The sequence below is a fragment of the Brachyistius frenatus genome, unplaced genomic scaffold (assembly GCF_029030835.1).
Source record: "Brachyistius frenatus isolate BFR_SWC_R1_liver_20210118 unplaced genomic scaffold, ASM2903083v1 Contig_15, whole genome shotgun sequence".
Lineage (NCBI taxonomy): Eukaryota > Metazoa > Chordata > Actinopteri > Embiotocidae > Brachyistius > Brachyistius frenatus.
In genome coordinates, this window is record NW_027210614.1 from 4,655,177 (window position 1) to 4,668,056 (window position 12,880).

At 41.0% G+C, this 12,880-nt stretch overlaps 1 protein-coding gene across 5 annotated transcripts; it reads left to right on the forward strand.

Annotated features, from left to right (window-relative positions):
* Positions 1-10: 10 nt before the first annotated feature.
* On the forward strand, positions 11-9,376 carry hkdc1 (hexokinase domain containing 1). Of its 5 annotated transcripts, none has more exons than XM_069693690.1 (21): positions 11-73; positions 1,055-1,217; positions 1,370-1,527; positions 1,644-1,766; positions 1,885-1,980; positions 2,331-2,430; positions 3,240-3,423; positions 3,541-3,696; positions 3,774-4,007; positions 4,303-4,444; positions 4,644-4,800; positions 4,968-5,116; positions 5,322-5,441; positions 5,653-5,758; positions 5,974-6,075; positions 6,387-6,472; positions 6,606-6,718; positions 6,983-7,138; positions 7,319-7,406; positions 8,345-8,490; positions 8,618-9,376. In XM_069693690.1, the coding sequence occupies exons 1-21, from the start codon at positions 11-13 to the stop codon at positions 8,751-8,753; spliced, it is 2,778 nt and encodes a 925-aa protein (XP_069549791.1). In that variant the 3' UTR covers positions 8,754-9,376. The 5 variants fall into 5 exon arrangements, with proteins under 5 accessions (XP_069549791.1, XP_069549788.1, XP_069549789.1 ...); XM_069693687.1 differs by having other exon boundaries at positions 5,653-5,748; positions 5,976-6,075; positions 6,552-6,718; XM_069693688.1 differs by having other exon boundaries at positions 5,653-5,748; positions 5,976-6,075; positions 6,597-6,718.
* Positions 9,377-12,880: the final 3,504 nt, after the last annotated feature.

A 12,880-nucleotide genomic window follows, 5' to 3' on the forward strand; every position in this document is an offset into this window, starting at 1 on the left:
GTCCATCAAAATGTTGGCTGTTCATCTCGTTTCCTTCTACTTCGCCAAACTCAAGGAGGACCCCACAAAGAAGGTGAGAGGACAAACAAGTTTAACTCAACTTTCAGTTAGACATGTACTACAGAGGAGAAATCGATAATGATTAATGTAATATATTCAAAAGCATTTGAAGAAATGCATATTATTATTATTGCCTGGTAACAACTAAGTTTGGAGCCCTCAAATCATTCATTCAATGCAAAGGTGAAAGTTACAAATGCATTTGACTTATTTCCTCATTTTTGCTGACAATTACTTTGAAATTATATTTTTTTGTAAATCATACCAAGTTCATTGTAAAAGATTGATTCACCGTTATTGTTTTTCCCCTTACAGTGCAGGATTAAAAGTGTCCTCCTCCATAATTGTTATAGTGTTTTATAATTTACTATTCAAGCAGCTATGGTGTGATATATCCAGAAAAGGAGTGATTAAAATGCCTCATCTTTGCATAGTGACCTTTTGCAGACATATACCTGACTAACTTTACTAAGAGATAAGGCAGTAGCCACGACTAATAAGATGATCAAGGTTCTGTAATCATTAATTACTTTGTCCCCATTTCATTTTTTCTCAACAATAATTAACTTCCTCGCCTGCCAGTGTGACTGCTCCTCTTATTGCTGACTGGATCAAATCATATTCTCACAGGGACAAAGTATTGACACTCCCATGCACACACTCGGCACAAATACTGAACCTCAGCTGTGTGCACAGCCAGAGGAACTTTGTCTCATGAACAATGGAAGTTTGGGCAGCATACAGTAGACAGGATTATTGATACCTCCTAGCTTGTTTATAAGATCACAAGTTCTTATAGCTCATGTATTATATTCCAAGTTATGGTTTCCTTCTGTCCCATCAAGAAACGCCTTAAGGAGACTCCTCTTCCTCCCTCTCATTTCTTCTTGTTCCTTGTCTTCTAAGTCCAGTCAGTGAAAATCCATCTTCATGGCTCATTTGTGTTTGATTCTGAGCGCTCTCTGTTTGCTGTCTCTCTGCTCATCTTTTCCAGGTGGATAGGTTTCTGCATGCAATGCGTCTCCACGACGACCAGTTAAGTGACATCTCGACTCGTTTCCAAGCTGAAATGAAGAAGGGGCTTTCAGCAGAGAGCAACGTTGCAGCAGCGATGAGGATGCTGCCAACACATGTCCGCTCCACTCCTGATGGATCAGGTTATACTCGCTTTAATGGTTTTCAAACTGTTTTTAAAGTTTGTTTTTTTGTGATCTAAAAAAAAACCCAATATAGGACCACTGATTTTCAAAAGAGCAGATTATAGATTTTGTCTGACTTTTTTATTTGTTTTCATTTTTTACTAATGCAGAGAAAGGACAGTTTTTGGCACTGGATCTTGGAGGCTCCAAGTTTAAAGTGCTGCAGGTTAAAGTGAGAGAGGGCATGGGGATTAGGAAGGGAGGAGTGGAGATGGAGGAGAGGACCTACCCAATACCAAAGGAGAAGCTCAGTGGAAGAGGAACAGAGGTAAAAGAATACATTAAATTTGATCCGTTTTGGGGCAGAAGCACTACGTTTGTGGACATAAAAAAACAATAAGAGGTTTCAACTTCCCTGTCTTCCATTTCTCTGACTCTTTGTAGTTATTTGACCACGTGTCACAGTCTCTAAAAGACTTCCTGCAAAAGAAGAACATCAGTTTAGAGAAGAAACATCCTCTGGCCTTCACTTTCTCCTTCCCCTGTGAACACCACACCTTGGATCAGGTATGACATCTACATCCAAACATCTGGTTCTCATGACCTGTACAGTATACTCTACTGCCCTGTATGTTGACATGGTAATTCTGTTTAGATTTAGATTCTTTTTATTTCCTCCCTGTAGGGATTATTATTAAACTGGAGCAAGAACTTCAGGGCTCGATGCCTTCAGGGAAAAGACGTGGTCCAGGCCCTAAAAGAGGCTATTGACAGAACTGGGGTAGGACGCCATGGCACTCACTACATCATTAGTTACCTATAAACTAATTGTCAATCATCAGACATGAGGAGATTATTCTAAACATTAAACTAATTCTGAAAACTCAATAGCTACTCCAACTGGGATTAAACCTATGCTGACATTACCGAAGCAGATAATAAGAAAATGAAATCAGAGGTGAACTGTATAGAAAAGGTCAGAAAAAGTGTAGATGGAAGATAAAATAAAAACTATGGGACTGAAACATTACAGACACGGCACAGTAGTCATAACTATCACTATAGAAACATTACCCGTCATAAACTGTACTGTTATGATGACCTGGTGTATCACTCTGTAACTCTGTGCAGGATATGAACATAGAAGTGTTAGCTATGGTTAATGACACTGTCGCTACCATGATGACCTGCGGTTTTGATGACCAGTACTGTGAAATAGGACTCATCATTGGTAAGTACTTCCATATAATTCATACTAGCCTCTGTAGCTAGTCGTGTTCAAACTTACAAAACCGGTTGAGACCCCGTTTTACATATCAGATAGATGGGAAAGAGAGATTTCTCCTCTGAACCTCTTCTTTTGTCTCCCATTAATTGTATCTGGTGACTCTTTGGAGGGGCTTGACCCCAAGGATGTAAACAATACACGGTGTAAACAATACAACGCTGTTTACACCTTGATGCATCCGTATTAATGATCTGTATCAGTCGCAGGAAGCAAATGAGTATTTTTACTGTGATTTCTCACTTTTACTTGTGATTAACTGTTTTTACCCGTTGTTACCGTACTTTTACTTGCAGTCATTAAAGGATGCCAGTGCATCCTTCACCACTGACTGTGACTGTGTAAGGCAGCAGATGACCTGCTGACAAATATCCTTTATAATGATTTAGATCTTCCATTTTTATGCTGCAGTGTTCACAACAAAAGGAACACCTGAATTGCAAACAACAAAAACAACAGACACAGAGAAATCACAATGAAATTCCCTTCCTTATTGTCATTAAACGTAAAACGAATTATCTTTTATTGTGCAAAATGAACATGTTTTGGCATACTACCATGAAATAATCAAATCTTCAAAATCTGATATTTGTTGTGCACCCTTAAGTTAACCTGCTGCTGATAGTGTTGATTTAAAGTTTGCAGTTTCAGATTAATTCATGCTGAATATCTTTTTTAGACGATTAAAGTAGCCAGGTCCTTTAAATAGCATTAATATAACTGTATGTATGTCCTGTGTGTTTGTGATCTTATAGGTACCGGCACCAATGCATGCTATATGGAGGATATGCGCCATGTTGACCTGGTGGAGGGAGATGAGGGCAGGATGTGTGTGAACACTGAGTGGGGAGCCTTTGGAGATGATGGGGCCCTGAATGATTACATCACAGAGTTTGACAGGGATGTGGACGCAGCCTCCATCAACCCTGGAAAACAAACGTGGGGAAAGCAGCTTTGTCTACTGTCATGATATCGCATGATGTTGCACTGCATCAATGACACTAATTTCAACCTTAAACCACTCTGTGTCTTTGTTCCCTCATTTTTCCCTGATAGCTTTGAGAAGATGGTCAGTGGGATGTATCTGGGTGAACTAGTGAGGCTGGTTGTATTAAAGATGGCTAAACTAGGACTGCTATTTGATGGATGTGTGTCCAATGAGCTGAGGACTAAAGGGAAGATAACCACTGCACATGTTGCTGCCATGGAGGAGTGAGTTATCTCCATTTCTGAGTCACACTGCCTCTGTCTGAAAACAGAAAGATAATATACATGTTCGTCTTTCTCAGGTACAAATGTGGCCTGAAGAACACCAGAGACATTCTCACGGATCTTGATTTGAACCCATCACCTGACGACTGCATTGCGGTTCAACATGTGAGCACCATCGTGTCCTTCAGATCCTCAAATCTGGTGGCTGCAGGACTGGCAGCCATTTTAACCCGAATCAAGAAGAACCGGTGTCTGAGGGCATTACGGATCACCGTGGGTGTTGATGGAACTGTGTACAAGACACACCCGCAGTAAGTTATTGTGGAAGTACTCACCAACACTCACATTCATATGCTGAAATTTCAGATTTAAATTTTTTTAAATAGCTAAATAAAATGTATGTATTCATATTTGGTGAAGTAGCAGTTTGAATTACTCCTCTTGTGACATTGTAGTTGTAATTGTTACGTCACACTGACTGGTTACGCTATGATGTACAAAACCACATTGTAAGTATTGTAATCAAATGCAACTGAATTATATTTTCTTAAATCATGTTGCCAGACTTATAAAAGGGGTAAATTACTAATGCTGCCCTTATTTCAGGTATCCTAAACGTCTCCATAAAGTGGTGCGACGGCTGCTTCCAGAGTGCCATGTTAGATTCGTCCTCTCAGACAGCGGCAGCAGCAAAGGTGCTGCCTTGGTAACAGCAGTTGCCCAACGTCTGGCATCACAGAAACGACAGGTTAGGGTGTGTGTGTGTGTGTGTGTGTGTGTGTGTGTGTGTGTGTGTGTGTGTGTGTGTGTGTGTGTGTGTGTGTGTGTGTGTGTGTGTGTGTGTGTGCATGTGCACTGTTGGTAGTTAATTTCTTCACAGGTGGGCACGGAAGAATTATCGTTGTTGTTGCTCACATGTTTAATATACACTGTCGCTGTTATTCCAGGTGGATGATTCACTGTCTCCCTTCAGACTGAGCCAAGAGCAGCTCCAGCTGGTCAAGGCCAAGATGAGGGCGGGGCTTGAGGCAGGACTAAAGAGTAAAGGCTCCTCTGCAATCAAGATGCTGCCTTCTTTTGTATGCCATACACCTGACGGCACAGGTCTGAAATGAAACGCTCACACCTTCTGTTCATTTTCACAATTTCTTTGAGCTTCTACCTGAGAATAATTGTTTTTTTTTTTTAATATACAAACATATAATAAGGGTGATTGTGTGTGTGTGTGTGTGTGTGTGTGTGTGTGTGTGTGTGTGTGTGTGTATATTTAGAGTATGGAAAATACCTTGCCTTGGATCTGGGAGGAACCAACTTCCGAGTTTTGCTGGTGAACTTTAAAGGAGGTCTGCAATCAAGCACAAGACTTTACCATAAAATCTATACCATACCACTGGAGATAATGCAGGGAACTGGAGAAGAGGTGAGAAACATATTTACATAACATAGATGGAAAGTCTGAAACTCAGTGACTTAGTGAATTACTGCTGAAATGGTACTAAATCTTCTCATAACTCTGCCATGAAGCTCATTACATGCAGGGTTGTCTCCATAGGGCTGTACTGAGAATCAAATGCACTGTTTGCTGATTGTAGCAACGTTTCCTCTCTCTCTCTGCCTGCCTCTAGTTGTTTGATCACATAGCAGAGTGTATTAGTGACTTCTTGGACTACATGGGGATGAAGAACACTCGTGTTCCTACAGGCTTCACCTTTTCTTTCCCCTGCGAGCAGACGGCCATTGATACGGTAAGAGAGGACATCAGAGTGTAGGTTTTCTGCCTGAGTTCATTTAGGTCAGATTAGTTTGTTGCAGCCACAAAAAAACATTTTCTCATAGCAATAACAACCAATGATCAAACAACTTTTTTTTTGTTTTTGTATTTTAGCAGTAAAATACATAAATAAACAGAAACCCTGACTTTTTTATAACCTTTTTAAACCTCTGCATATTCCGCAGGGCACATTGGTGAGCTGGACCAAAGGCTTCAAGGCCACAGACTGTGAGGGACATGATGTCGTTAACATGCTGCGGGAGGCCATCAAGAGACTCAACGTGAGTCAAAATACAACAGAGCAGAGTTTTATAATGATGACCAGATGAAAGAATGATTCTGCATTCTTGATTCATATATTAAAATCAGTTAAAACGTGTGTGTGTGTGTGTGTGTGTGTGTGTGTGTGTGTGTGTGTGTGTGTGTGTGTGTGTGTGTGTGTGTGTGTGTGTGTGTGTGTGTGTGTGTGTGTGTGTGTGTGTGTGTGTGTGTGTGTGTGTGACAACAGGAGTTTGACTTGGACATCGTTGCAGTTGTCAATGACACAGTTGGGACGATGATGAGCTGTGCCTACGAAGACCCTGAGTGTGAAATTGGACTGATTGCTGGTATGTGATGTTTAGGGTGAGGATATGTTTACGAAATGAAGACAGCATGGTCAGTCCTCACCTTCAGGTATTTGAAGGTTGAATGGGTCAATGGTAGAACTTAAATGTAGGCTCGATGTTATAATGGTACATACAAGATTGTAATAATAATGCATCGTTTGTGTGTGTTGTGGGTCTTCTGTAAGTCAATAAGTGCACTCACAACACAAACCACTGAGTTTGACAAGCAGCACCTATTTTCACTGTCGATTGTATTTGAAATGTAATATCTGATGTAAAACAGAAAACAATCATGTGATTCTGTTTTACAGGAACTGGCTCTAATGTTTGTTACATGGAGGAACTGAGGAACATTGAGAAGACAGAACAAAAGGGAGGAAAAACAGAGGGCGATAAGGTTGAAGAACTCTCTCAGTGTTTAATCTGTCGATGTTGTGGTGATGTTTGGATGATAATTTGTTGTTTTTTGCTCCCAGCAGAATGATGGGACGGAAGGAGAGAAAAAGGAAGGAGATGCCAAGATCTCAAAGATGTGTATAAACACAGAGTGGGGAGGTCTGGGAGATGACGGCTCGCTGGATGATATCATCACACCTTATGACACTGAAGTGAACCAAAACTCAATCAACCCTGGAAAACAAAGGTCAGAAACACACTGTATATGATGCAGCCTGCTTAGTCAACAGACGCATGTTCAATTATATATTGGAGCAGTTTGTTTTATCTTCCTGTGTGTGCAAATGCCTTGAACATTGTTCTGCACATTTATTTGTTTCATGCTTTGGTGATCTTATGTGTTTTCAGATTTATCGAGATGTTCAGTACCCTGTAACATGATCAGGTGGTCTCACATTTTTTAAGGATTTAACAATTTTGTGTGTGTGTGTGTGTGTGTGTGTGTGTTCAGGTTTGAAAAGCTGACCAGTGGGATGTATTTAGGTGAAGTTGTCCGGCAGGTATTGCTGGATTTAACCAGAGGAGGTTTGCTGTTCAGAGGACATGTCACCGAAGCCTTAAAAACACCTGGAATTTTTCAAACCAAATATCTGTCACAAATAGAGAGGTAAGAGAAACTGTGCGCGCGTGCGTGTGTGTGTGTGTCACTTTTGGCTTAATTCCAAATCTTACAAATAAAAGCTCTGTCCATTATTCAAATATGCCACTTAAACCTGCAGCTGATCCCTTCAATGTTAACGTGTTCATGTATTTTGCCCTCATGTGTAAGTGTGCTGTCTCCCTCCAGTGACCGCTTGGCGCTACTGCAGGTCAGATCTATCCTCCAGCAGCTGGGGCTCGACACCACCTGTGACGACAGCATCATCGTCAAAGAGGTAGGAGACAGAAAAGTAATGCACGACGCTGATGAGTCAGACCTCATGAGTGTAGACAAACAGATGCTTTATGTTCACAGACTTTTGACCACCTTGTGGACCGGTGTAATTTATCATATTATTATTGTCTCTGTTCATTTAAAAGTCTCTCCTTGAGCTATGCTGGTTAGCCAACATGCACACTGGAAAGACCAGAAAGATCTGGACCACTACTAAATGAATGAAGTCTCATTAGTGCTGTTCTGCTTTGAGAAAGATCTACTTAAAACAGTGACTGTGACTGTCCTTCACTCAAAACTTCTGAACCTTGTTAACAACTATTAAAATTAAGAATTGTAAATGAAAAGTGGCATCTTCATTGTCTACTTCTAGTCTCAAGTTTGACTCAAATTGTAGAGTGTTCGAAAAATTACTCAAGAGGCTTGGTTCAAAATCAAACACATCGGACATTTATTCTTGCAAGAAGGAACACATACATGCACCCTCAAAGAGAGGTGTCCAGCAAAGAAGGGGTCTTCCCTCCGCCGTAGGTCAGCTTTTATACAGTGGGACAAACAGTAGACCATCACCCCCATTCCCTTTGTACCTGCTTTTGTATGGCAATACAGAGTTGGTTGTAGGTCACAAGATAGTCGTTAATTAGATGCAGAAATAATCACTTGCAAATAAGACAGAAAGCAAAGGAAACTTTTTGGGGCCTGAGACTTTCCGGAGCCACAATGCAAACAAGAGGAAGAGACAAATATTTCATTTCCATCATAGAGAGAGGTTAAGAGTTTAAATTTTGAGTCATTGCATTGTCTAGAAAATAATGTTCTCTGTTGTAAGCTCCGTCTGAGGTGGAGTAATATTTATTCCACTGCTTTGTGAAGCGGTGTATTGTCCGGCTCAGACTGTCAACTGTTTCAATAATGATAAAGGTTTTTATTGTTGTATAGGTATGTGGAGCAGTGTCACGCCGTGCAGCTCAGCTGTGTGGGGCAGGAATGGCGGCAGTGGCCGATAAGATCAGAGAGAACCGAGGACTGGACCATCTGAACATCACAGTAGGGGTGGACGGGGCACTCTACAAACTACATCCACAGTGAGTTATATTTTGGTACACTGTGTCAGATTAACACGGGTTCAGGTCAAGTTTCCTCTTAACTTTGCTTCTTGAAGTTGTTTAAAGAAGCTAAACATTTTATTTTCTTCTTCTGCTGCCGTTTTAGTTTCTCTCGAATCCTCCGAGAGACCACCGGAGCTTTGGCTCCTCAATGTAAAGTGACCTTCATGCCATCAGAAGAAGGAAGTGGGAAAGGTGCTGCCCTCATTACTGCTGTGGCCAGAAAGACGCAGGAGATGTAACGTCACATAACTAAGGAAACTGATTTACCAAAGTTTTTTTTTTTTTCACATTTTCTCTTGCAATTTGGAACTGCGTTCCCCTGTTCACGTCACTGCTGATCTCCTGTGTTGGTCTGAGAGAGCGCTGGTGTTAGATTAGACTGGAACAATGACTAAATGAAGGACAGACAACTCAAACCATAACAATGTGAGTACCAAACAAAATGATATCACCAGCTGTCAAATTAGTTACCGCGGTGACGACAATCTAAGATTGATAACAAGCATTAAAATGTGACCATACTGAACTGATTTTGTTTTCTGAAGGTAAGAGCTGAACAGCCTCTTCACTTTTACTCAAACACACTGACTCAATACAATGTGTTCCCGTGCATGTGTTTCTTTCTCTTCAGCTTTTACACTGCAGTCATTTTTGGAGTAATTTGGCCAATAAGCTTCATCGTCAGTTCTTTTAAATTTAAACTTTGATTGACCAAATGATTTTTGTATATTTATTATAGAATATTAGTTGTTTAAAGGACAGAGTGTGTGTGTGTGTGTGTGTGTGTGTGTGTGTGTGTGTGTGTGTGTGTGTGTGTGTGTGTGTGTGTGTGTGTGTGTGTGCGTGCGTGCGTGCGTGTGTGTGCGCGTGCGTTTTGTGTGGTCGTTAGTCAGCAGTATTGATGAAGGGCAGGAGGAGGATTGGAATGCCACTGACCACATTTCTCAACAATAAAAACAACCAACGCTCTGTTCAGTCCTTCTGGACTGACTCTCGGTCCTTGTGATCACCAGTCTGTCTGTCTCTCTGCTCTCTGTCTGTCTCTCCATCTGTGCCTTTTTAGTCACTCTGTCTGTCCACTTTATCTGTCTGGCTGGAGCTTTGCCCAGCCGCCGGTATCCGTCTGTCTGCAAGGCAAAAATAATGATTCCACTAAAAGACCTTTACATTTCAGTTATTTAATTTTCTAAATGAACTGAAGATGCTGTTTTTTTTTTTTTTTTTTTTTAGAATTTTTGATACGATTTAAGTCTAAAGACCTAATGTCACTGTTTATAGATCTTTAGAGGGCAAATTATCAGCACGAGTTTGTGATTACAAATTGCATCCTAATCTAAAACTACTGATCTGACGGTACTGGACGGGAGAATGAGCCGTGCAATGATCAGTGTAATGTTAATCCATTCATGACAGATTAGATGTTGAGTTGATTGACGATGAAGACATGCAGGAAGACAACAGCAGAGCATGAGAAAGAATATAATGTCCAGCAACACTAAAGCGCCAGGAGAGAAGGAATGAAGGAAGGAAATGAATTAGAGAGGATTTCCGAAAGGAAGGAAACGCAGAGAAAGCTGCGTGCTAACTGGAGTAACACAGTTGCTAATCTGTTAGGGATTAACAGGTTAGAATGCTACCAGCTAAGGGGTTGCGTCACCCTCACACACACACACGCACACACGCGCCCGCGCGCTAATCCCACACTGTCCTAGTCGTGACCTAATATCTTCGCAGTTGAAACATGCCCCGACACTGCAGCTTCAGTGCAGCGCTGCACACAAACACAGCTGGGCTCCTGAAGCTGCAGCTCCTGCACGTCAACACAGAGCAGTGACTGACACACAGGCTGGCGTGCTTTCTTTTCCTCTCACGTTCTGTCACTCTTGTCCTTTCCATTTCTCCTCACTGTTTGTCCCTCTCTGTCTTTAACTTTTTTTTTTATTTTATTTTTTTAAAATACCCCACTCATCAGATATTTCCTGTGTGGGCATTCCTCAGGGAGCAAGGTGTGCGAGTCCTATTATATATGCACTTTCCTTGTGTGTGTGTGTGTGTGTGTGTGTGTGTGTGTGTGTGTGTGTGTGTGTGTGTGTGTGTGTGTGTGTGTGTGTGTGTGCGCGCGCGCGCGTGTGTTGAAGGCTCAGCATGTTTCTTTGTCTCTGCTGTAAATAAACAATAAGACCTTTGACACACAATCACACTCTTTTCTCACACACACACACACACACATGCACACACAAATGGTCTCCAACAGATTGGCGGAGTTGAACTGCCGGTTCTTCAGGATCTATAATGGGATCAGAATCGGACCTTTGTTTGGACTGGATTTATTATTTTTTATTAGGATTTCATTTTCAATTCACATGCTGATTAATTTTCTACAAAAACACAATGAATCGCTTGAAGTCAGGATTTAAACCTGTGTGTGGAGTAGAGAGTGGAAAAGTAAGACACCATAATGCAGCAAAACATCGCTCTGATGAAAACTGTTGGATGCCAGCTCTACTGGATCATGGGGAACCTTTATCAATGAAGGTAATTGATTTATCCAGAAAGACAGCTGAGTTTAAAGAAAAATGTGACAAAGATCTTCTGGAAATGGCTGCCGGAGTGAAGAAGTTGGCAAAACGAGGATATATAGGACAACTTTGAAATAGCCTGCTATACGTTGTCTTTCAACTTGGTGCTTCAGAAATCCACCACAGTTGCAGGCAGCTAGTTTTCTCTACTGTATTCAGACTTCGGTGGTTTGATGCTTCAGGAATCACAGCTAAGAATGTGGTTGGTTTTCTGTGATGTTTGCAGAGATTTTCTAAAAGGTGGCCGAGTGTCACAGTCCTGTAATTTAGACAGACCAAAGACACAAATAGCTGCAGATTGAACAAACCTTCTCACAGCAGACATTTTAACTCCTATATTTGTTTTTGCTGTTTTTTGTTTCTTGGTTTAAGTTGAATTCTTAAAAGATTCTGTAGTTTCTAAAAGCTTTATTTTTTTTAGCAGAGAAAACCAGCCAAACGCTGTTCAGGGGTTTGCTGAGGTGGTAACTATATGTTCGATGTGACATGCTGCCAGATAAAGTTTCTATCTTAATGGTGTTTGAGAATATTTCACAATAAAACAAGATGTAAAGTAAGATAATGACTTTGACCAAGTCAACTGACCTTCAGCTCAAGTTTCATAAGACATATAAACAGTAAGGATCATCAAATAAGTAATTATTTTTACACTTAACTTTTCACACCAGTGTTAAACAAATGTGCAAGAGGCTCATTAGACTTCCTGTCAATGCCACGAAGGCAGGTTGAGTTTTGTGTGAGCAGCACAACTCGATTAGAACAAGATTAGAACAAGCCCGAGCAGGTTGGTGGGTGAGATGTCGAATGGCACTCTGGGAAAAGAGGAAGTTAAAAGCAGGAGAGACAGATGGGTACAGTGATAAAAAACAACAACACAACATCAAAATGCTGTGTGATTTCTGGAAAGCATTAATAAACAACACAGATGGTGTGTGGTGCATGAGGTTTTGAGGAGTTTCTGGTTTATAGTGCTGATTGAGGACTTTAAGGTTAAAAATAGTCACACTTTGCAGTTTCTATTTGACTCGGGAGGTTTTAAGGTGGAATTAAATACACTGCCCGTTTATATAAAGGATTACAGTCCTTCTGTGTTGGTGGTTGTTCTCTCATAGGTCCAGACAACAGACAGCTGTTGTCGTAGTGATGACGTTACGTCTGGCTGAAAGGACAGTTGAGCTTGAGAGAGTGGCTGTCTGATTGCTGAATTTCGAGATGACAGAGTGAGCGGTCTTCCCTCTTCTTAAATTTTTAGACAAGTAGGTGTACTGAACAAGAGGAGTGTCAGGTGTGTTGGGTTACTCAACACTTTTTATGGGCAGGAAGGCAAATGAGAAGAAGTTGAAGAAACACAACACACTTATCAGTATTGCAAACATCTAGTTTATTGTGGAAGAACCAGTCACACACAAAGGTGTGTGTGTGTGTGTGGGGGGGGGGGGCTATTCTATAGTGTCAATCAACAAATACAAAAGGGATTAGAGAGCTACATGTCTGAACTGGGTTAGGAAAGCCAAAAAGATTGAGTTATGTCATAAGGTGCATTGAAACAATGACTGTATTAGTAAAACAGATGCTGATCAATTCATATGTATGACAGACACAGCACATACCCACCCCACACGTTACACAACATGAAAAACATAACTTTGGTAGAGTGTGCGATAATCATTTCCTTCACAGACAGACAAACTGTGGATAAAATCCAGTTTATATAAAAACAATTATGCCACGGTAGTCCCATAAAACTTATCTTTGAGCTTGAACAGCCCTCTCCACCTAAACCCTTT